A 24,430-nucleotide genomic window follows, 5' to 3' on the forward strand; every position below is an offset into this window, starting at 1 on the left:
AGAGCTGTGTGGGGTGGGAAATCAGATCAGAAAGCCTGACTTCATCTCTGGAGCTTCCATTTTCCTGTATGTAAAACAAGATTGATAAATCTTTATATAAAAAGAGTTGAGGGGCGCCTGGGTGGCTCAGTCGTTTGGGCGTCCGACTTTGGCCGAGGTCATGATCTCACGGTTCATGGGTTTGAGCCCCGCATCAGGCTCTGTGCTGACAGCTTAGAGCCTGGAGCCTGCTTTGAATTCTGTGTCTCCCTCTCTCTCTGCCCCTTCCCTGCTCACACACTCTCTCTGTCTCTCAAAAATAAATAAACATTGAAAAAAAAAAACGTTGAGGTTTTTTTTCTTATTATAACAATGATCTATAAATGTGTGTTGTAGGGGCACCTGGGGAGGGGCTCAGTTGAGCATCCAATGCTTGATTTCTGCTAAGGTCATGATCCCAGGATGGTGGAATCCAGCCCATGTTGGGCTCGGTGCTCAGTGTGAATCCTGCTTAAGTTCTCTCTCTCTGTCTTTCTCTCCCCGCCTCCCTCCCACCCCCTGCGCTTGCACTCTGTCTCTAAAATCAAAACAAAAACAAGCGATTTAAAAAAATGTATTCTTTGGGAATGTGGCTTTTATTTATTTTTAATTAAAAAATGTTTAATGTTTATTCATTTTTGAGAGAGAGGGAGAGAGAGAGAATGAGCGGGGGAGGGGCAGAGACAGAGGGAGACACAGAATCCAAAACAGGCTTCAGGCTCTGAGCTGTCAGTACAGAGCCCGATGTGGGGCTCAAACTCACAAACTGTGAGATCATGACCTGAGTTGAAGTCGGATGCTTCACCGACTGAGCCACCCAGGCACCCCTTGAATTTTTTTTTTTTATGTTTATTTATCTTTGAGATAGAGACAGAGAGGGGGACAGAGGATTTGAATTGGAATGGCTTTGGAGCTTGAACTTACGAACCATGAGATCATGACCTGAGCCAAAGTTGGATGCTCAACCAACTGAGCCACCCAGGCACCATGACTTGCCCAGTATTCTTATGTATGTGAGGAATATTTCAGATCTTGGTCCCAAGGAGTGTTCTTGGGGTGACCTCCAAATTATATCCATCACTATTACCATCATCCAAGCTACCACTTATTTCTTCCCAGGCTGTCTCCCTCTGATCTTGACCCTTTCGTCTGTTTTCCACACTGAGGCAAGAGAGATGTCCTTATCTTTGTAAAGCTTGAATCTGCAAACACCTCCCCTTCCCCCAACCATTACTGAGCTGCACTTAGGATCAAGCCCCACATGATCTGGCCTCTGGTCTCCTCTCTCTATCTCCTTTCCCTTCAGTGACTGTAAATCTCCTTTGGATTGTCAAAGCCTATGAGACTAAGCTTGTCCAAGCCTCATGTGGGGTTCTCAGGTGAGGGTTGGTCTTCCAGGCATTTTGGATGTGGCCAAATTGCCTAATGAGAACTCAAAGGCAGAACAGGGGCCTGTCCTGCAATCTGATGAGATTTGATAGTGTGGTTGTCATATTTGCTGTGACTAGTCAGGGGATATGCATGGGGATTGGTGGTGGACTAATTCAGTGTTCGCAGTAGATTAAGCAATAGTCTATTGAAGGGATAGAAAAGTCCGTCACATTCTAAGTGAGCTGCCCTGGCCGCCTGCCCAAGTCTTGTTTGACCTGTGTGTGTCAAACCTGTGTGGGTATGCTGACTATTTCAGAAGTTTGTGGCAACTCTAGGAGTCACAGCAGAGGTTTGTACTGCTTCACATTAGCCAAGCGTGCTAATCAGGTGACATCAGCTTCCCAAAGCAAGGGCTTCCCTGTACTTTACACACCAGGCAGAAAGGTAAAAGAAGAGGGGACCCACCTGTCTGGAGGAGGTAGCCTTGAGGTCCTAGACTCTCTGCTTTGCCCCACATCTGATACTTTTTAATGTCCAGACAGCCCTTGTCCGGTTTCAGCTTGGCCTGCACCCATTGCTTCTCCTGCTGTTCTGTAGCTCTGCCTCAAGAATTGATTTGCTGCTGTTGACCTCAACTTAATTCCCAGATCGATTCCATTGACCTGATGATGCAAGAAGGGGCTCTGAGCTGCCTCCAGGCCCAGTGGCCAGCATGACCTTCTGGAGAGACTTGTGCCTTGGAGCTCTCTTCTCTCCTGTGGGCTTAGGACACTCTAAAGCAGGTGGTCTTTGCATGTGCTCTCTTGGACCACTCTGGATACCTGTATGCAAAGCTCACCCCAGGTTGACTGTCCTTTGCTCTCACAGCTGCCTGTGAACCCTAGAGCACCCTCCCTCTTCATCAGGGTTTGTGGGAATGGGTCCCACAGAAGCCAGCTTGGCCTTTGTTGGATAGATCATTGGCTGTCCCGAGCTGGCCACAGTGTAAGTTACCCGTCTCGACTCTTGCCTCCCTCAGGATTGGTGCCAGCTCCCTGCAGGTACCTCTCCTCTGACTTGAGTGAGCGAGGGACAGGCTGAGAAAGCTGATGATGTGCCGAGAGATGCTCTTACCACTCCTTTCTGGGGTGGTCAGGAGAGACATCTTTTGTGTCTCAGAATGATTGGCTGCCCCTTCAGAGCCCCCTCAGATGTCTCATTTTGGTAGAGCCTGCAAGGTTGGCTTTTCATTCCTGCTTCCCCTTATCCTCCTTGCCTGGAGACAATGTGGACTTTCCCTCAGCCCAAGATGTCTGCAGACTGGGAGCAGCCCTTCCTGGGACTGTGCTCTCAGCTGCTGGCATGGGCCCCCAATTGTTCCCCTGAGAACAATGGGTACTCTTTTTTGGCCAGGAAGGGGAACTCATGAAAGGACCGTTTCTTTGGATGCTTGAGAGCTTTGTGGCAACCCCGCCTGCATGAGATGAACTGCAGTTTCTTCCTGCCTGGAGTGGGTGTTCCCTGGCTCTGAATGGACCTCTTGTGAACACAGCACACCGGGAAATGCGGGTTGGCGAGGGAAGGCATCTTTGGGGGTGGGTTGAAGAATGACATTTGCCCAGATGCATCAACTCAAATACTTACTGAAACGTAGACTTCTATGTTTAAAAAAAAAATTTACTGACAAGGGCTGAAAGAACATGACAAAGTAAAAATAGATAACATTGGGATTGAGGAACTGATTCTGAGCATTTTATTAATGGCTGTAACTATGCTAAGCTCTTCCTTACTTTTGGGGAAAAGAGATTAATTTTTGTTTCTAGATGGGAACAGTTAACATCAAATAAAATGCTTCATAATCCAGACCTGAAGGGCACTGGCTGAGCTGAACAGGTTGTGTTCAGAATGTGATCCTGTGGCCTTTGTGGCAAGAGCCATGTGTTGGTTTGAGGCTTGCATGTCTAGCAGCAGGATCAATGATTGTCTTTCATGGGTATGGCTCTGCTTTACTCAGCAAAGCAAAGGCCCCTCTCACCCACTTCCACTATGGTTGCTCACCTTATGTGGGGACAAAGTTTTGGCTCTTTGACCTCAAGCCAGAGGCTCTTCCTGTTGACCTGTGCCATCTCCCTGCAGCCCATCCATGTGACTGTCCACATGTGACTGTGGCTGAACTTGGCCACAGAGTAGATTTGTTATAGTTCATGGCCTAGACACAGGATCACTCTGATGTGAATCAGCACCATGGGGGCCTCTGAAACTTAACTGGAGGCTCAGACTCCATCAGAGGGACCATTTCCTATCTCCCTAAGCAGAGGAGCCCACACTGTAGGCCTGCCCAAAAGATGCCTTGACCACCTTATGTGCAAGTGCCTCCAAGGTATTGCATACGGTACCCAGCCACAGATGGCTCTGGGTTGGCCCAGCCTTGCAACTAGCCTGAGGAATGGGGAGTTGAAACGTCAAGAGCCAGTGACCAGGTCTGAGGGAAGCAGGGACTTTGCCAGGAAAGGCTGCTAGAGGCCTAAGGAGTGGGGTGTCCCAGGGCAGCAGTCTGTACCACTTTGAAATGGACCACTGAGAAGACCCTCTGGCATCTGTGGGGGATGCAGGGAAGGTCCCAGCCTGAACTCCTGGGGCCGTCTAGAAGTGTTGGTTGGAAGGTGCCACCACTTAGGGCCCAAAGGACCCTCCTAAAAGTTTGTAATGTGAGGGAATTTTTTCCAGATGCAGGTTTCTCAATCATAATTCCCTAGATCCCTCTTGGCTGGCCAGAATCACCTCACCCTGGGGTAACAGTGCTTACCCATCTTTCTGAAGTCTTTGCCATGTAAGTCCTACAACTCCTACATAGGTAACGTAATACCTTGTGGGTTCTGAATGATAAAGCTTAGGTTTTCTTGGTTTCAGAAGCGAGTGGTCATAATTAATTAGGCTCTAGTGAGAGTCTAGTTCTTTAGTTTTGCCTTTCAACTATGCCTAACTGGCTGGCACATACTGTGGGTGGAAACTTGCTTGTTTGTTTGTTTAAGTTTTTAATTTTTCTTCCAGTGTAGTTATCATACAGTGTTATATTAGTTTCAGGTGTATGATATAGTGATTCAACACTTCTATACATTACTCAGAGCTCATCATAAAGTGTTACTCTTTAATCCCTATCACTGGTTTTACCCACCCCCCCCCCCCACCTCCCCTCTGGTAACCATCAGTTCTCCATAGTTAAGAGTTTGTGTCTTGGTTTGCCTCTCTCTTCTTTCCTTTGTTTTGTTGGTTAAATGCCACATATGTGATTTCATATGGTCTTTGTCTTTCTCTGACTGACTTATTTCACTTAGCATTATACTCGTTAGCTCCCTCCATGTCGTTGCAAATGCCAAGATGGTCCATTGTATAGATACACCACTTCTTTATCTGTTCTTCTATTGATGGACACTTGGGCTGCTTCCATAATTTGGCTATTGTAAATAATGCTGCAATAAACCTAGGAGTGCATATATCCCTTTGAATTAGTGTTTTTGTATTTTTTTGGGTAAATACCAAGTAGTGCGATTACTGGATTGTAGAGTAGTTTTTTTTTAACTTAAAAAAAATTTTTTTTAATGTTTATTTATTTATTTTGAGGTGAGGGAGGGGGTGTGGGAAGCGCACAAGCAGGGGAGGGGCAGAGAGGAGAGACAGAATCCCAAGCAGGCTCTGCACCATCAGCACAGAGCCCAGTTTGGGGCTCAAACTCACAAACCGTGAGATCATGACCTGAGCCGAAGTCAAGAGTTGGATGCTTAACTGACTATGCCACCCGGGTGCCCCTATTTTTAACTTTTTGAGGAACCTCCATACTGTTTTTCAGAGTGGCTGCACCAGTTTGCATTTCCACCAACAGTGCACGAGATTTCCTTTTTCTCCACATCCTCGCCAATACTTGTTTTTTGTGTTTTTTATTTTAGCCATTCTAACAGGTATGAGGCGATACCTCAATTTAGTTTTGATTTGTATTTCCCTGATGATGAGTGATGTTGAGCATTTGTCTGATGGCCATCTGGATGTCTTCTTTGAAGAAATGTGTGTTCATCTCTTCTGCCCTTTTTTAAATTAGATTATTTGTTTTTTGGGTGTTGAGTTGTATAAGTTTCTTTTTACATTTTAGATGCTAACCGTTTATCAGATATGTCATTTGTGTATATCTTCTCCCATTCAGTAGGTTGCCTTTTAGTTTTATTATTTCCTTCACTGTGTAGAAGCTTTTTATTTTGATGTAGTTCCAATAGTTTATTTTTGCTTTGTTTCCCTTGCCTCAGGAGACATATCTAGAAAAATATTGCTACAGCTAATGTCATAAATTACTACCTGGGCTCACTTCTAGGATTTTTATGGTTTCAGGTCTCACATTTAGGTCTTTAATCCATTTTGAGTTTATTTTTGTGTGTGGTATAAGAAGGTGGTCTAGTTTCATTTTTTTGTATGTAGATGACCAGTTTTCCTAATACCATTTGTTGAAGAGACTGTCTTTTTCCCATTGGATATTCTTTCTTCTTGTCGAAGATTAATTGACCATATAATTTGGGTTTATTTCTGGGTTTTCTGTTCTGTTCCATTGATCTATGTGTCTGTCTTTATGCCAGTACTACACTGTTTGATTACTACAACTTTGTAATGTAACTCAGGAATTGTGATGCCTCCACTTTGCTTTTCTTTTTCAAGGTTGCTTTGGCGTTCAGGGTCTTATGTGGTTCCATACAGATTTTAGGATTGTTTGTTCTAGTTCCATGAAAAATGCTGTTGGTCTTTTGAAAGGAATTGCATTAAATCAGTAGATTGCTTTGGGTTGTACAGACATTTTAATGATGTTTGTCCTTCTAATCTGTGAGCATGGAATGTCTTTCCATTTCTTTGTGTTGTCCGCAGTTTCTTTCATCAGTGTTTTATAATTTTCAGAGTACAGGTCTTTGATCTCTGGTTAAGTTTATTCCTAGATATTTTATTATTTTGGGTACAATTGTAAATAGGATTGTTTTTTTTTACTAACATTTTTTTTACTTATTTTTGAGAGAGCACAAGTGGGGGAGGGGCAGATAAAAAGGGGGACAGAAGATCCAAAGCGGGCTCTGCGCTGACAGCAGCCAGCCCGAACTGGGACTTGAACTCACAAACCATGAGTTGAACTCACTTGAACTCACTTGAACTCACAAACCTGAGCTGAAGACAGACGCTCAAACGACTGAACTGCCCAGGTGCCCAAACAGGATTGTGTTTTCTTAATTTCTCTTCATTCTGCTTCATTATTAGTGTACAGGAAGGAATGCAACAGATTTCTCTACACTGATTTTGTATCCTGTGACTTTACTGAATTCATTTATCAGTTCTAGTAGTTTCTGGTGGAGTCTTCAGGGTTTTCTGTAGTTATTGTGTCATCTGCAAATAGTGAAAATTTTTTTTTCTTTTTGTTGTCTTTTTAAAAAAATATTTTTTAGGGGCGCCTGGGTGGCTCAGTCAGTTAAGTGGCCGACTTCAGCTCAGGTCATGATCTCGTGGTCCGTGAGTTCGAGCCCTGCGTTGGGCTCTGTGCTGACAGCTCAGAGCCTGGAGTCTGTTTCAGATTCTGTGTCTCCCTCTCTCTGACCCTCCCCCGTTCATGCTCTGTCTCTCTCTATCTCAAAAGTAAATAAACGTTAAAAAAAAAATTAAAAAACATATTTTTAATGTTTATTTTTGAGAGAGAGAGACAGAGTGTGAGTGGGGGAGGGGCAGAGAGAGAGAGAGAGAGACAGACAGACAGACAGACAGAATCCAAAGTAGGCTTCAGGCTCTGAGCTATCAGCACAGAGCTCAGTGTGGGGCTCAAACCCACAGACTGTGAGATCATGACCTGCACTGAAGTCAGATGCTTAACCGACTGAGCCACCCAGATGCCCCCTCTTTTTGTTGTGTGATTGCTGTGGGTAGGACTTCCAGTACAATGTTGAATAAAAATTGTGAGAGTAGGCATCCTTGTCTTGTTCCTGACTTTAGGAGAAAAGCTCTCAGTTTTTCTCCATTGAATATGATGTTTGCTGTGGGTTTTTCGTATTAAGACCTGTATTATGCTGAGGTTATGTTCCATTTAGACCTACTTTGTTGAGGGTTTCTGTCAAGAATGTTGAGGGTTTTTGGGGTGTTGTATGGAAAGCAATTTGGCAGTAAATTTCATATTAAAAAAATAGAATGTTGAGGGTTTTTATCATGAATGGATGTTGTGTTTTGTCACATGCTTTTTCTGCATGTTGAAATGATCATGTGGTTTTTATCTTTTCTTTTATTGATGTGACACATCACATTGATTAATTTGAGAATATTGAACCACCTTTGCATCCTGGGTGATTGTGGTGAATTTTTTTAATGTATTGTTGGATTCAGTTTGCTAGTATTTTCTTGGGGATTTTTGCATCTATATTTATCAGAGATATTAGCCTATATAGTTCTCTTTTTTTGTGTGGTGGCTTTATCTGGTTTTGGTATTAGAAACTTGCTTTTTTTTTTTTAATTTTTTTTTTAATTTTTTTTTTTCAACGTTTATTTATTTTTGGGACAGCGAGAGACAGAGCATGAACGGGGGAGGGGCAGAGAGAGAGGGAGACACAGAATCGGAAACAGGCTCCAGGCTCCGAGCCATCAGCCCAGAGCCTGACGCGGGGCTTGAACTCACGGACTGCGAGATCGTGACCTGGCTAAAGTCGGACGCTTAACCAACTGCGCCACCCAGGCGCCCCTAGAAACTTGCTTTTTGAGTGAGGGATTAAGTACTGGAAGTTCCTCTGCCCTTTGCTCTCTCTCCAGGTTTAGAAGGATACTAATTTGGGGTGAGAGATGTTACTTGTGTTGCATGGTGTTTAGAACAGGTGCTGTATCTTTATCAAACTTGATGTTTGACGTTCTGTGTGAGAGAGGGCACCAGCGAAACAGTTGGAGACAGTGTCCCAGAGCTGAACAGGGAGTCAGTTACTAGTCATCTATTAGTGTAGACTAAAGAGTGGCCAGAACCTTCATGTTTGTCAGTTCCCCAGTCATTAGTTGTGGCGGTTCATTGTGGGCATTGCTGGGTAACCTTTGGAACTCCATATGGGTCTGCCCAAATTTTGTGGTTTTGATTCTTAATGTTTTTGGATGCACTTTATGGATCAATACTTCTTTTTTTTATTATTATTTTTTTAGTTTATTTATTTATTTTAAGAGAAAGTGCAAGCAGGGGAAGAGCAGAGAGAGAGGGGAGAGTGAGAATCTCAAGCAGGCTCCACGCTACCAGTGCGGAACAATGATGTCAGGTTCGAACTCACGAATTGTGAGATCATGACGTGAGCTGAAGTCAGATGTTTGAGTGAGCCACCTAGGCGCCCCTGGATCAAGAGTTCTAAAACTCCGTGTATGGCTGTTGGAGATCTTGTTTTCCTCACTGGTGGGCTTGCCTTCCATCTCAGAAGCGTGTCCTTTCTGAGGGTTGCTGAAAGATTTCTGGCTATTTCTATGTGAGCCTGTAAGCTAGAGCCTGTGATCTTCAGCCTTCCTCCTGCAGTTTCTGCCTCCTATGGGTGTTCCCACTAACAGCCTGAAGACTTCTTTCCAAGGTGGCTGCTTCATAAGGCCAGCAGGCCTTGCCTCCCCCAACTCAAAGACAGTGTTGGTATTTTGGCTGAGTGACCTGAAACCCTGGGGGAGTTCCATGGCCTGGACTAGCCTGTCACCCAAACATATGTGCTGGCACTGATGAGCAGCTCACAAGAGCTCTGATTCCTGCCTCTTGTCTGCCATTCCTAGTATGGCAGCCATTAAGGGTTAGTTGTAGGTGGTACGGCTAGGGCAGAGTCTATGGCCATACCATCCTGAACGTGCCCAATCTCGTCTGATCTCAGAAGCTATGCAGGGTCGGGCCTGGTTAGTACTTGGATGGGAGACAGCTAGGGCAGAAATCTTCCTATGAGTATCTCTAAGGTTAGTGAGAATCTCATGTGCAAATGTATCAGGATGGAGCACCCCTGTTTGAGACTGAAGAGCTGGATGCTGGTCTTTGGGTTGTCCCTGCAGCAAGTTCTCCTCTACCCCACACCCCTCAGGGTTTTCATCCACTCCTGACAGATAGGTCTTAAGAGGCAAGCAAGTCCCTGAGGGTCCCTGGGCTTTGTTCCCCTGTAGGAAGGATCCTGGCTTCCCCTTCCTGTAGCCTCCCCACTTCCCTTTGATGCTTTGAGCTTCTGCTCTGGGGGATGAACAGGGAGAAATGGCCACAGTGTATGCTGGGTCCAAGGCCAGAAGGAAGACTGGGAGTGGACCCTGGACCTGTCAGTGCAGATGCCTCACAATACATACTGGGTCCTCTCTTGTCCCAGGAGTGTGCGGGGAACCAGCACCCACAGAGAATCCAATGTGTGCCTGGTCCTGTGATTGTGGCAAATGATGGCATCATTTTCTTCTTTTTGCAGATGAGAAAACTGAGGCTGAGGTTGGGTCAAGCCTCAGCCTAGCTGGAGCTGGAGTTCAGCCAAGGACTCCTGGAGATGGGGCTTCTTGTCAGATCATCTGCTGTTATAGGAAGAGTCCTGGCTTGTCATAGGGGCAGCATCTCTCAGGAGTAACTTTTATAACCTGCTTAGCCCTTAGGCCTTAAGAGAAAAAGTGTGTAGAGCCTGGAAGTTTTGAAAGCTTGGAAGGATGTGTGGAATTCCCATGGGCTGAAGGCCTCCTGCTTTGTCAGCGTAGAGCAGGTGCTGCATTACAGAGCATTCCCTGAACTGGGTGCCCTCAGGAGCAAGGGGCTGTTAGTGGAATCCTTCAGGGTCTGTGGACAGTGCCAGACCTTGAGGCATGTTCAGACTTCCTAGTTCAGGGGCTTTCCCCAAATAGCCTTGAGAATACAGAGATGCCAGCTTGCCTGTGACTTGGCTAGGTTCCTTGCGGAGTTCATTTGTTTTGCTTCATGTGGCCCTTTATTAAAGCAAATCATTGCCACCCAAAGTGCTGCCTGGGCCTGACATTCCCAGTACCAGAATGCTCAGAGATGCATGGATTTTAGACCATTCAGGTTGGTACCTTTCCTTCCTGTATGAGGAGTACCTAAGGCCCTGGGGACTGCCTGCTTTAGGGCTAGAGATCCACATTGGACACCTGTCCTGTGGCCGGGGCATGGCTAGCACCCCAGGATCCTGAGGAGCCAGAATCTGCAGAAAGGAAGGCAGGAATGTGGGTTGGAGAGGCTATTATATGTTATTAACGTGTGATAATGTTAGTTGGCATAGTTTAAATAAGTATACGTATTCCAACGGTGGCTGTGTGGGAACCTTGGCTGAAGAGTGGCTTGGGGCTTATTCCTTAGGAAATGTCTGGCAGCAGAGCTGTGGCCCTTGGGGTCAGCAGAATAGGAATTGAGCCAGGCTGGGAAGCTTGAGGAGGTGGGGCCCTTCTCTGTTTTCTCTGTTATAAAGTGCCCTTGTATCTCTAGTGAGAGACTTGGAAAAGCACTGGGCTGTGTACTCATCTGTGCTGATGGAATACATAGGGCTGGGCACAGGCACAGATGCCTGGCTACTCAGGAATGTCCCAGGGGCCTGGCCAGCCAGTTGGTACCCCGCTTCCAGAGCCTATCCTGGTCTCTCCTGGCTCTGTTTGGTCTTCTCTACAGGTGACTTCTCCTTGGATGACTTCACCTTGAGCTCTTTTCTAGGCCCTCCCTCTGCTAGGTGTGCTCTCATCCCAGTGGTGGCCATTGGGATGGAGTGGGGTTAGGAAACATAATGGAGTGGCTGGAAACCAGGCTATACTCTGGCTCACCTACTGTCTGCCTCTCAGGGCCATAAGTCATACCCCACCTTTGTAAAACATCTCATGGTTCCCTGACTACTCTATTTAGGCCTTAAAGATTTGCTTCCTGTTTTTTGCAAAATGAGACATTTAGCCTTTGCTTTATATGTTTATATATGGATGTGACAGTTTTCATATTTAATATAACTGAAAAAAAAGTGAAGCATAGACTTTTAAGCAAAACATTTGAAGTAAGTATTTTTGTAGCTAAAAAAGATTTTAAAGGAAAAATATATTTAGCATTTTTCATGGATTTCAAGATACCCATATTTACAGATATTTTACCATTTCAGATATTTTACCACTGTGTTTGCAGTGGATGGTGAAGGACAGGAAGGGGGGTTCTTAGTGGTGCATTAATTAGATAGTGGTCACAAAAGAAATGCTGTTCACAGGGGCGCCTGGGTGGCTCAGTCAGTTAAGCGTCCAACTTTGGCTTAGGTTCTCACAGTTCTTGGATTCAAGCCCTGCGTCGGGCTCTGTGCTGACAGCTCAGAGCCTGGAGCCTGCTTCGGATTCTGTGTCCTGCTCTCTCTCTCTATGCCCCTCCTCCACCCGCACTCTGTTTCTCTCTCTCAAAAACGAATAAACATTGGGGGGGGGGGTTGTAAAAAGCTGTTCGTATACCCTCAGTAATCTCAGTGGCTCAGACAGCAGTCAGTAAAGGACAACCCCAATAATAGTAACTTCTAATAATGTCTGATGTCTTCTCATGGGTTTTTGCTGGAAGTAGGAAATCTTGTTTATAGGGAGGTAAGTATCTGGTCACTGATAAGATTGGTGGAATGACATGCTGCCTGAACACTGGGTCCTGGCTGGGAAGATCAGGTATGAGCTCTGGGTCTCCTTCCCAATCAGGTACCTGACTCTTGGCGGGAGGAAGCCTGAGGAACCAGAGACCCTATGGAGCCCTGCAGGCATGACTCTGGTCTTCCTGCTGTGGGAAGAGAAACATTTTATTATCCCTCTGCTGACAAGCAATGGCCATGAAGGACAATTCCTGGTGCCAAGGCTAGCAGTAAGACATGTCTGTTGGCCAGTGTTGTCTCTGAGCTTAGTGGAATGGTATAGTGGAGCTAAGAGTGCCTTTGGTTAGATCAGAGAGTGGGTGCCACCTTTCTGGCATTGGGGGCAGGAATAGGTGTTTCCTAAAGGTGAGAGTAATTGTGGATAGGGCCTGGGCAAGAGGCAAGTCTTGTTTCCCTTTGTCAACTGATGGTTGAAATTTCTCTGGCAGCATTCCTTTGCGTACCTTGATTATTACCAGTCATGACCCTTTAGAAAAGGACTTCTACCCTAAAATAGGAGCACCTGGGAGGTGCTGTTGGGTGGAATAAGGGGTGAGCTCCTCAGGCCTGCCTTTGTGACTGGGCTCTCCAAGGTCAGACATGGGTTCTGTAGATTTCCCAAACTTAAGTTGACTATAGAACTCTCCGTTAGGCCAGAGCTCCTTGGAATCTTTGATAAACACTTCCAGAATAATTGTTTCCAGTACCTAACCCTGGGTGTTGCAATTTTTCTTGAGTTTTAAAAAGCAGGATTAATTAAGGCATTATATACAGGGGCACCTGGGTGGTTCAGTTGGTTAAGCGTCCAACTCTTGGTCTCATCTCAGGTCTTGATCTCAGAGTCATGAGTTTGGGCCCCGCGTTGGTCTCTGTGCTGGGCGTGAAGCCTACTTTAAAAAAAAAAAACACCAAACATTAGATACCGCTAACTGTATTTGCTACCCAAATGCATCCCACTCTACTTGAACTCACGTCCCACTGACGTGGTTGTACAGTTGAGGCATCTGGAGACATTGAGCTGTCTCTTGCACCCAGGCCCGCATGCATTTCCACCCTGGGCAGGAAGGGCATACGACTTGAGCAAAATTGTGTCTGTAGAGGGCAGGGAGAAGGCTGAGATGAGGTTGAAAGGAGTGCTGAGGGATGAGACACTTGCACCTGATTCTGCAAGCCAAGTGGGTAAGTAGGTGGCAGGGTATATATCACTGTTGTAAAAACCTGCAACATTTCTTGAGCTCCATGGCATCTGCTCTCTGGGATGAGACGCGTGTTTGAGTGCCACCACTGCTGTCTCCCCACAGTGTGGCCTTGGGCAAATCATTTGCATTCCAAGCTAGCCTATCTGGCAGCCCCAGTCTTTCGTGACAGGTGAATGAGAGCTCCAGGAGAGGAATTGGTCCCCCCCCCCCCCCAGCAGAAATTCTCAATTCTACCTTAAGCCTGTCACACAATTCAGGCTGGGTCCATGATGAACTGTTGTGATCATTGTCAGGTTATTCATTGACAGTACCACTTAACTCATGCTGGTATCTCTTTTAGGTGTCCACAGCAGGGAAGGAGGCCCTGCCATCCTGGCTGCACTGGGACCCACAGAGCCACACCCTGGAGGGCCTCCCTCTTGACACCGATAAGGGTGTGCATTACATTTCAGTGAGCACTGCACGGCTGGGGGCCAATGGGAGCCATGTTCCCCAGACCTCCAGCGTGTTCTCTATTGAGGTATACCCTGAAGACCACTGTGAGCCACAGTCTGTGCGGGCGGCATCACCAGACCCTGCTGAGGTGGTGTCATCTGCCTGTGCTGCCGATGAGCCTGTGACTGTTCTGACGGTCATTCTGGATGCTGACCTCACCAAGATGACCCCAAAGCAAAGGCTTGACCTCCTGCACAGGATGCAGAGCTTCTCAGAAGTGGAGCTTCACAATATGAAGTTGGTACCAGTGGTGAATAATAGACTGTTTGACATGTCAGCCTTCATGGCTGGCCCAGGAAATGCGAAAAAGGTGGTAGAGAATGGGGCCCTCCTCTCTTGGAAGCTGGGCTGCTCCCTGAACCAGAACAATGTGCCTGATATTCGTGGTGTGGAGGCCCCTGCCAGAGAGGGCACTATGTCTGCCCAGCTTGGCTACCCTGTGGTGGGTTGGCATATAGCCAACAAGAAGCCCCCTCTTCCCAAACGCATCCGGAGGCAGATCCATGCCACACCCACACCTGTCACTGCCATTGGGCCTCCAACCACGGCCATCCAGGAGCCACCATCCAGGATTGTGCCTACCCCCACATCTCCAGCCATTGCTCCTCCAACAGAGACCATGGCTCCTCCAGTCAGAGATCCTGTTCCTGGAAAGCCCACAGTCACCATTCGGACTCGAGGTGCCATTATTCAGACCCCAACCTTAGGCCCCATCCAGCCCACTCGGGTGTCAGAAGCTGGCACCACAGTTCCTGGCCAGATCCGCCCAACGATGACCATTCCTGGCTATGTGGAGCCCACAGCAGTCGCCACCCCTCCCACGACTACCACCAAGAAGCCACGAATATCCACACCAAAACCAGCCACGCCTTCTACTGACTCCTCAACCACCACAACTCGAAGGCCTACCAAAAAGCCACGGACGCCCCGCCCGGTGCCACGGGTCACCACCAAAGTTCCCATAACCAGATTGGAAACCGCCTCCCCACCTACTCGCATCCGCACCACCACGAGTGGGGTTCCCCGTGGAGCAGAACCCAACCAGCGGCCAGAGCTCAAGAACCATATCGACAGGGTCGATGCCTGGGTTGGCACCTACTTTGAGGTGAAGATCCCGTCAGACACCTTCTATGACAATGAGGACACCACCACTGATAAGCTGAAACTGACTCTGAAGCTTCGGGAGCAGCAGCTGGTAGGTGAGAAGTCTTGGGTACAGTTCAACAGCAACAGCCAGCTCATGTATGGCCTGCCTGACAGCAGCCACGTGGGCAAGCACGAGTACTTTATGCACGCCACAGACAAAGGGGGCCTATCAGCTGTGGATGCTTTTGAGATCCATGTCCACAAGCGCCCTCAAGGAGACAGGGCTCCTGCACGGTTCAAGGCCAAGTTTATGGGTGACCCAGCACCAGTGGTGAATGACATCCACAAGAAGATCGCCCTGGTGAAGAAGCTAGCCTTTGCTTTTGGGGACCGCAACTGTAGCACCATCACTCTGCAGAATATCACCCGGGGCTCCATCGTGGTGGAGTGGACCAACAACACATTGCCCCTGGAGCCCTGCCCCAAGGAGCGGATCATGGGGCTGAGCCGGAGGATTGCTGAAGATGACGGGAAACCTCGGGCTGCCTTCTCCAACGCCTTGGAGCCTGACTTCAAGGCCACGAGCATTGCTGTGACAGGCTCAGGCAGCTGCCGGCATCTACAGTTTATCCCTGTGGCACCACCCAAGAGGGTGCCCTCAGAGGCACCACCCACAGACGTGCCGGATAGGGACCCTGAGAAGAGCAGTGAGGATGACGTTTACCTGCACACGGTCATTCCAGCCGTGGTGGTTGCAGCCATCCTGCTCATTGCCGGCATCATTGCCATGATCTGCTATCGAAAGAAGCGGAAGGGCAAGCTCACCCTCGAGGACCAGGCCACCTTCATCAAGAAGGGGGTGCCTATCATCTTTGCGGACGAGCTGGATGACTCCAAGCCGCCACCCTCCTCCAGCATGCCACTTATCCTGCAGGAGGAGAAAGCCCCTCTCCCCCCTCCTGAGTACCCCAACCAGAGCGTGCCCGAGACCACTCCTCTGAACCAGGACACCGTGGGAGAGTACACGCCCCTGCGGGATGAGGATCCCAATGCGCCTCCTTACCAGCCCCCCCCACCCTTCACGGCCCCCATGGAGGGCAAGGGCTCTCGTCCCAAGAACATGACCCCATACCGGTCGCCCCCTCCCTACGTGCCCCCTTAACCCACAAGCGCCTGGGTGGAGGCAGGGGTAGGGCAGGGCCCTGGAGACAACACGGTGTTGTCTGTGGAGACCGGTGGCCTGCAGACCATCGCCCACTGGGAGCCGACACCTGACCTAGCACACACTGACACACGCGAGGCCTGGACAAGCCCGCCCTCTCTGGTCCTCCTAAACCCCAAAGCAGCTGGAGAGGCTTTGGGGACATTTTTACTTTTATTTTTTGCCTAACAGCTTTTTGTTTGTTCATAGAAAATTCTTCGCTGCGGTTTTGATGGCTGGCTCTGAAAGCACTGTTTGGAGTAGAGGTAGATGGAGCGGAGCCGTGAATGAACTCGCAGGCAGTGCCGGGCAGCTTCCCGGCTCTCTGCGTTTTGCCTTTAACACTAACTGTACTGTTTTTTCTATTCACGTGTGTCTAGCTGCAGGATGTAACATGGAAAACAGTAGCTAAAGATTAAATTCAAAGGACTTTCAGAAGTTAAGGTTAAGTTTTTACATTTAATCTGCTGTTTACCTAAACTTGTATGTATAATTTTTGGGTGGGTATGGGAAATTGCTTTGCTAAAAATAAGCTCCCAGGGTGTTTCAAACTTAGAGAAGACCAAGGGACAGTATTTTTTATCAAAGGAATCCTATTTTTTCACACTATGTAAACTTGGTTGCTCTGATACCCCGGAGCCTGACTGGGGGCCTCCTGGCCCTGGCTCTGGGGCCAGGGTCCTGGTGCTGGGCTTGCTCTCCCGCTGTTGCCAGGGGCTGGAAGCCGGAGGGGCCTCCTGGCCGTGGACATCCACACCCCTACCCCATGCACGCTGGTGGCCCCCCACCAAGGGGTCTTCATTTCCATGGAAAGAGGACTCCTAAGAGGCAGTGGTGGCCATGACCCCCAACCTAGGTGCTCCAGGGTGGGCCAGCTGCTCGTGGCGGGGTGGCTGGGGAGGTCGAGGGACTCGACCACATCAACCTATTTTCTTTTACCCTTCTTCTGTGTGTTTTTTTCCCCTTCCTAAAAGGAATATCATGGCTTCTGAAACACTCAGTGGGGGACATTTTGGTGAAGATGCAATATTTTTATGTCATGTGATGCTCTTTCCTCACTTGACCTTGGCCGCTTTGTCCCAACAGTCCACAGCCCCACCCTGTCCCACCCCACCCCTCTTCTCTGGCACTCCAGTTCCGGGCCTTGGGCTGGGAGAGGTCTGGTGGCTGGGGAGGAGTGCCAGCAATAGTTCATAGTAAAAATCTGTGGGCTCTCAAAGCTAATTTTTTACTAAAGTTTTTATACAGCCTCAAATTGTTTTATTAAAAAAAAGATTAAAAACGGTGATGCTTACAGCAGTTTGTACAAGCTCTTAGTGTTGATTCCATGGAACTGATGGCTTTGCTCATTTTGATTTTTTTCCCCTTCTTTTCGTAACAGTTTAAATTCTGGAATTACACTGGGCTTCTTTTGCCTTTTTTAGCAGAACGTCCGTCCGTCCATCTGCATCTCTGTCCCATGACTCAGGGGTGCCCACTCTGCTTTGATTCTCCTCCTTTGGAAGAAACCATTTTGAGCATGACTTTTCTTGATGTCTAAGGGTTATTTTGGGTACCTTTTAGGGAGGAATGCCTTTTGCAATAATGTTTCCCTTCCGTGATCGAAGGCTGGTGGGTGGACCCAGGCTCCCTTTGCAAACCGAGCAGCCACTTCTAAGCCATATCGACAGTTTTGCAGAGGATTTGTGTGTGCTGCCTCAGGAGGGGAGGGCCGGTCAGAGAGGAGGGGTCTCCAGCCTGCCCTTCTCAGAAGGGCATTCCCTTTGCACCTTTTCCCACAGGGCCCAGCCTCTCTCCCCTGCTCAGCCCCTGGTGGGGTACTCAAGTGAGCAGTGCCCCAGTTGGGGGAGCCTGTTGATGAGGGCTCAGTGGACCTCTGGTGACTGGGTCTCGTGCCTCTGAGCCCTGATCCAAGCCAGAGTTTCTTCCCCACTGCCCAGAGTCAGGAGCACAAGCAGGGTCTGACCTGGTGAGATTATTTTTGATGACCTTGTCAAAAAATAAACAATTCCCAGTGTTCCAGGTGAGGGCTTTGAAAGGCCTTCCAAACAGCTCCGTTGCTCCTAGCAACCCCACCATCGGGCACTGCCACGCAGAGATGTGGCTGGCCCAGAATGGCCTGTTGCCATAGCAACTGGAGGCGATGGGGCAGTGAACAGAATAACAACAGCAACAATGCCCTTGCAGGCAGCCTCCTCCCCTGAGCGCCGGGCTGGCGACGGCTGTTGGACTCTGTGAGACAGAGAGCCAATCTCGCATTCAAGTGTTCACCAACCACTGACATGTTTTTATTTCCTTCTATATGATTTTAAGATGTGTTTTCTGCATTCTGTATAGAAACATATCAAACTAAATAAAAGCAGTGTCTTTATTACAATGCCATTGCCTCCAAGCATCTATTTCCCTGGCCCCTACATTGTTCTAGGATGTGAATGGGGTGTGGGACTGATGTCTATTTGACAGAGGGAAGAGAGGACCCATCCGCGCCCATTCAGAGGACTTGGAGGTGGTCTTCGAGCAGCTAACCTGATACCCTCCATAACCTTACCATTTTTGTGCCCCTGGGAGGGGTGAGAGTGTGCCCCAGAGCTCTGCTAACACATGAGCCCTCCTTAGCCCCTCTAATGCCTGAGTGAGCAGAGCTTCAGCTTCCTCATCTGGCAGGATGGTGGGAAAGGTCCTGCCTGTCATAGGCTGTTTGCCCCTGAGTGAGTAAGCCCCCTGCAGTGCCACCCCAGCTCTTGCCCCAGCTGTCTTGTGGGCTTGGGGCTGGCCAGTCTCCTAGGTAGTTTCAAGGCAGGTTTGGCCTTCGCTTTTTAGTGGGAAAAAGGGGAGAATGGTTTCTGGCCACACTGTTATGCCCCGGTGGGGCCCAGAGATACCGGGGGCCTGCCCCTATGTTTCCTGCCCGGGATGGACAGACCAGCTGGGTAGGCTTAGCATGACTCAGTGCCCAGGAAAAGGCTGGGTTGTCCTGGGACACTGCCCAGGGTGTGGGAAGCAGGGGACATAGCAGCTGTGTCCAGTAGCAGGATCAGGGGCCATTGGTCACAGAACAGCTGGTACCTCTTCTGGGCTTGCTCGTCCCCCGCCCCGAGGTCCTCACTATCTCCACCTATAGCCCCCAGGCTGTTTCTCTGCTCATAATCTTCAAGACTTGGGGCTGAGACCAGTCTCACTGTAGGTGGAGCTGAGTTCCAACAACTACTTGTGGAATACCACAATGATAAGTGCGAGAAAAGGCTGTCCCTGGTTCAAGGACACATGCTTCACCCCCTAGTCCTAGCAGCAGGGGCCCAGGAAATAACCCTGCCCTTGCTCTCTTGGCCTCAGGAAGTTCTGTTTAATGTTTAACCTGAAGCCACTGGGTTATGAGTGGACTCACTGCTTTGAATTCAACCAAAGGGATCCCTGGTTTCAGCAGAGAATGGTAAGGTCAGCAAGGTCAGGAAGAAGAGAAGCCACAAGGGCCTCTGGCCTCTTCTTTGGGAATATCTGATATTTGGACTGGAAGACCCCTGCTCCCCAGCACTCCCGCAAAGTCTCTCTAACTCCTTGGTAGGAGTGGGACTGTACTCAGGTCTTCTGAATTGGAGAGAGGGTGGTGGAAGAAAGGGGCAGGAAGGAGGGGACACAGTTGGGGAGGGGACAGACCCACAGGAATCTGCCTTCCCACCTGCCTCTGACCAAGGGCAAGTTCCTGGGATCCCTCTGGCCTGGCTTCCTTATCTGTAAGGTGGGGGACAGCGCTGATCTCCAAAGGGTTCTGAGACACCTGGGAATTAGGATAAAGAGCCACTCCAAACACGTCTGCCTATAGAAGGGACAGAATCTAAGTGAGGCTAGAAAGATCTGCATTCTCTCCCAATGTAAAGGCCTGGCCCAAGGCTGTTGGCGGGAAATATTGGGATGTCTAGGAGTTCCTGGGCAGCCCAGAATACCCATTAGTATGGTGGGAAGACTCCACATGACTCATCCTATTGCAGCCCCCAGCCTGGCCTCCACTTGTTCCCAGGCTAAACAAGCTCCTGGGAGAGGCCATTCCCAGCTCCTCTAAAGCATGGAAGTCCCCCCTCTAGTGCCAGTCTTTTGAGGGTGAGGATCACGCCTCTCTATAGATCACTATATCTTAATAATAATAGTGGACTAATGACTTAACTCTTTTCCTGCTTTGCTTACCTTCTTGATCACCATCATGAGGTAAGGTGATTAAGGCCCAAAGAGGGCAAGCATCCAGGTCCTGTGGCTAGTGCAAGGCAGGTTCAACACTGGTTCAAACACTTAATTTTTTTTCTGATTGTAAAATTTTGTTAATATTGTAGGGCAGCAAATAATTATTTGAAGTCCCCCCCCACCCCACTGGAAGGTGCTGGATACCATTTCCCTTATGGGAACCCTATAGAAGACCCAGAGAAGATAGGGCAAGGCATTTGAAGCCGGGGTTCCCATCTGCTGGGATTGCGGTGGGCCCGCCTATGAGCAGCCTGGGGTGAGGGCAGCATGAGACTTGGCCACTGGGGCTTTCACTAGCTCTACTGCCCCCAGCTTTGGTGAAGATGACTCAAGTCTCAGCTGGGATGGAGCGAAGTTGGTCCGTTTGGAAGGTTCCGTGTGACCAGGACGATGCCCCTAGGTGCCCCTAGGTTGGTTCGGGGCCGTGATGAGGGCTGCCCTCAACCTTCGTTGTGGCTTCCAGGCTCCCTCACCCTCACGTGAGCCCACCAGAGTCGCAGGAGTCGTCGCCAGTCGCTCTGGGCCCAGGAGGCAGACGGTGCCCAAGGGCTCCCACCAGGTGGCGCCAGAGGCCGGGGTAAGCCTGGCCGGCTGTAGGAGGGACTCAGGCCTCCCGGGGGGCACCCGGCAGAACCCCGCCTCGAACCGAGCTGAGGCGGCCCCAGAGTGGACTAAAGCCTACTGGAGGGCACGGCAGAGCGGGGCTATGGGCAGGGCCCAGGCCAGAAAGGAAGCGGCCGGACCGGGGGTACAACCGGTCTTTTTTCACTCAGCCACCACTGCACAGCCCCTGAAGACACTGGGACGAGTATAGCCGGGGTCCCGAGCCTGTCCTTTGCCGGCGCCGCTCTCCTTCGGAAAGGGAATCTGGCAGGGAATAGGAGGTGCGAATCTGGGGCCCAGGCTTCGGGATGGCCCTTGAATTCAGATGTACGTAGACAGGAACCAAAAAGTACACTTTTTTTTTGCGCACTCCCTTGCCTTAGGTTTTGTGTGTGGCGCCTGCACACAGTAGGACTCAGCGCTCAATGGATGCTTCCCAAGTCACCCCTTCCTCCAGCCTCAGAGCTACTGAGCGCATAACCTAAAGTACTATGGGGTCTGAGAGGGTCCTGAATGGAAGTAAGGCATCTTCAGTTGCGTGGTTGGGGGTCCCCCACTTGCCACTTGACATAAGAAGCAGACAGGGATGGAGCAGGAGATGATTGACTTTCTCTGGGTTGACCCTGGAGTAGGAGCACCCTGAAGCCCCAGGGAATACCTTAGGCAAAGTGCTTCCACAGCCCTGGGCACACACTAAGACAGCTGGGAACATCCAGTTGGCAGCTGGCCAAGGTTCCTAGGGTTGGAGTCTTCTTTCCTCATGGTGTCACAACCTCAGTCTGTAGAGGGCGGAGCCCAAGTTTGGGACTTTTGGAGATGGCTGGGAGCTAGGTCAGGCCAGCCCCTTTTCCAGGGATCACTTCTCACTTCACTGCCTACTTCCCTCAGCACCTCTGTCTCAAAAGGTGAAGAAAGGCCCTGGGTAGTGAGGCAGGGGTGGGGACGTCCTGTTGGGAGGTGGCAGCAGCCTGGCTCTGGATGTGCCTGGGGAGGATCAGCTTTGTCCTGGACGAACTCACCCTCAGGGAACATGGGCCTGGTTGGGTTGGGCAAGGAGCTGGGCTTGGGGGATACTGAGGGGGATGGAGTCCTCCTCTTGTTTGAAGAGCACATGGTGTACAAGCGTTTGGTTAGGAGTTGGGCAGCTCTGCCTTCTCGTGTCCCATACAGTGATTAGTGTGCAAATGAGAGGCTGAGGAGGCATCCATTGTGACCTGACTCAGCAACCATCGTGCCCCTTAAGCCCTGCCCTGGCTCAAGGCAGCCTATCAGCTTACTTCTGGACATCCAGCCTCCTCAGTGAAGCCTTGGGCCAGCCAGGCCTAGGAGAGGGACATAGCCACCCTGTGAGCCCCAAGAAGATCCCTGGAGCAGATCAAGTCATAGGGGTGGGCTTGGTTGGAGTAAGCAAAGATGGGAGGGTGGGGGAGGCTCAGCTGAACACATGACCTTTCTGCTCTTTTGGTGGCAAACACCAATGTCTTCTGTCTAGGCTTACTAGGAATTCCTCAGTCTACACTGTCAGCTGTCAGAAAGACCACCTTCACAGAAAGCAATGGCCATGCCAGGCCTCCCAGCTGGAAGAGTTATTAATACATAACTAGCAGAGGTAACCCAGATGTTGTTGCCCAACTGATACTTGCTGCTTCCCAAAACTGGGGGAGTCAGGGAGGACTCTCCTCAGGCAACCCTGATGCCCGAGTGTGATTCACTCCTCACAGTTCTTTGGCCACGCCCACTGCTATAAGGATGGACAGTGGTCCTGAACTGAGGGTCAGCAGTGATGACCTCCAGGTTCAGGGCCTGGTTTGAGGAGCAGCCAGATAAAGATCAGATTTGGAGACTGCAAGCTCAGTGAGGGTAGAGGAGGCTCAACATTCCTGCTTTCTGCTGTATCCTGGAGCTAGAATAATGCCATCCTTGTCCTAGGGCTCAAAAGTACCAAGTTTAAGTGGAATTTAAACTTAATGGAATTGAAATCACCCACTCTAGCAGAGGCCTAAGAGACTATGGATCTTTTAACTTGTCACCAAGCTTTTTCTTCACCATCAGAGACCCCGCCCCATTCTGTCCATCTTTCCTGGAAGGCAGGAACTCTTTTGGTGGTTCCTGGAAGCTTCCCGGGTACTCCTTAAAGATGACAGGGCAGAAAAGCCCTATCACAATCTACTCTGATCGGGACAACGACGAAGCTCAGTGGAGAGAGTGGCTGGGTCCTGAAGACTGAAGTCTCTGCTGGTAAAGAGTGATTCTCAGTAATATGTTTGGGTTTGTCATAGTAGAGACACACAGGGGTCAGGAGGTAGGGTACTGTCTAAGAGACTTCCCCGAAGGCATGTGGAACAGAGTCTGATGGAGGGGCTGAGCAAGCTGCCCATTCCCCTGCACTGTCTGAGTCATGTCTGGGGTGAAGTCTGAACCTCTGTTGCCTGTGGGAGGACATGTGAGCTGGTTAGGAGAGGACATATAAGCATGACTCTCCAGTTGGGCCTGTTCCCCACCCCTGCACCCACCTTCCTATCCACGGAACAGAGGTAGGTGAAGGGAACTACATGGGAACTGGGATCCTGGTGGGAAGGATTGCAGTAGGGATCAAGGCAGCATTTTGTATCCTTTATGGGAAATTATTTGTGTGCCTGTCTCTCTCCTATCAACTGACTTCCTTGAGGCCAGGTCTCAGTCTTCTCTGGACCTGGCACCAAGGAGTTGTTTATGCACTGGCTGAGGGATGAGTGCATGCACGCATTAATGAGATAGGCAAAGCCAGCCTGGAGGCCTGTCTGGGGGAGTGCCGAGGGGCAAGGAAAGCAGCATGTTTTGACTTGGATGCTTATAACTTGGAGAAACTGTGTCTTCGTTATTTTTTCTTGTCATAACAAGCCTTTGGAAGCACATAACTCTAATAGCAATGGGGCTTAATTAGCTTTCTTGGGAGCAAAGCATGGGCGGTGGGGTTAGGCTGGTGGTAAACATTTCTGATGATTTTTTACTGGCTTTTTGCACATAACGCAAATAAAGATTTGCACATTACGATAGGAAAGGAATTATGCAGACAATACTCCAAGCAAATTCTATACCTTCCAGCTTTGTTCCCTTTTCCTACTCTACCACAGCCAGCTGGAGACCTTAGTATACAAACAAGTTTGTCCAGGCCAGCCTAGGTGGGCTGCTGAGCAGGGCGAAGAGCAGGTCTCTTGTTTGTAGCTTTATACCAGCCTGAGGCTTGCTTGGGAGCTGCCTTATTCTTCATGTAGTGAGTAGTGCTGACAAGCCTCAGCCAGTGGAGAAATGCTCTCTTTCCTTGGGCTTCTTTCCTTCCTCTTCAGTGCTGTTTCTCCATCCCAGAGGAAGACTGGGGACAGGGAGCCAAATTCCTGAGTTGCCTCTCTTTGGGAGGGGAGACAGGTCTCAGCAGCAGCAGCAGCAGCAGCACAACAAAAAGAAGAGTGCAGAGCCAAGGGGGCTCTGTAGATAGGAGCCAGCTCTCCCAGCCTCTCTGGAATAATCCGAAGCCTGCGATAAGTTTGCCTTCTTCTTCATCCTCGGCAGCATCTTCATCTTTGGATCCTGAGCCTCCCTGTGGAGGTTGCCGCACTAAAAGTAGCCACCTGGGGTGAAGTGGACCGTGTGTGGGG

The 24,430-nt window shown here is 49.4% G+C and overlaps 1 protein-coding gene across 3 annotated transcripts in view; it reads left to right on the forward strand.

Moving 5' to 3' along the window:
- DAG1 (dystroglycan 1) overlaps positions 1-18,336 on the forward strand; it is a 71,866-nt gene extending 53,530 nt beyond the window's left edge. For all 3 annotated transcript variants that reach the window (XM_047096048.1, XM_047096047.1, XM_047096046.1), the window contains exon 4: positions 13,518-18,336. In XM_047096048.1, coding sequence (XP_046952004.1) covers positions 13,518-15,920 — 2,403 coding nt within the window. In that variant the 3' untranslated portion in view covers positions 15,921-18,336. The remainder of the gene's footprint in view (positions 1-13,517) is intronic.
- Positions 18,337-24,430: the final 6,094 nt, after the last annotated feature.

This window comes from Lynx rufus, unplaced genomic scaffold (genome assembly GCF_022079265.1).
Source record: "Lynx rufus isolate CCGP_SWC_20201006 ecotype Redwood Valley unplaced genomic scaffold, mLynRuf1.p SCAF_4, whole genome shotgun sequence".
Taxonomy (NCBI): domain Eukaryota; kingdom Metazoa; phylum Chordata; class Mammalia; order Carnivora; family Felidae; genus Lynx; species Lynx rufus.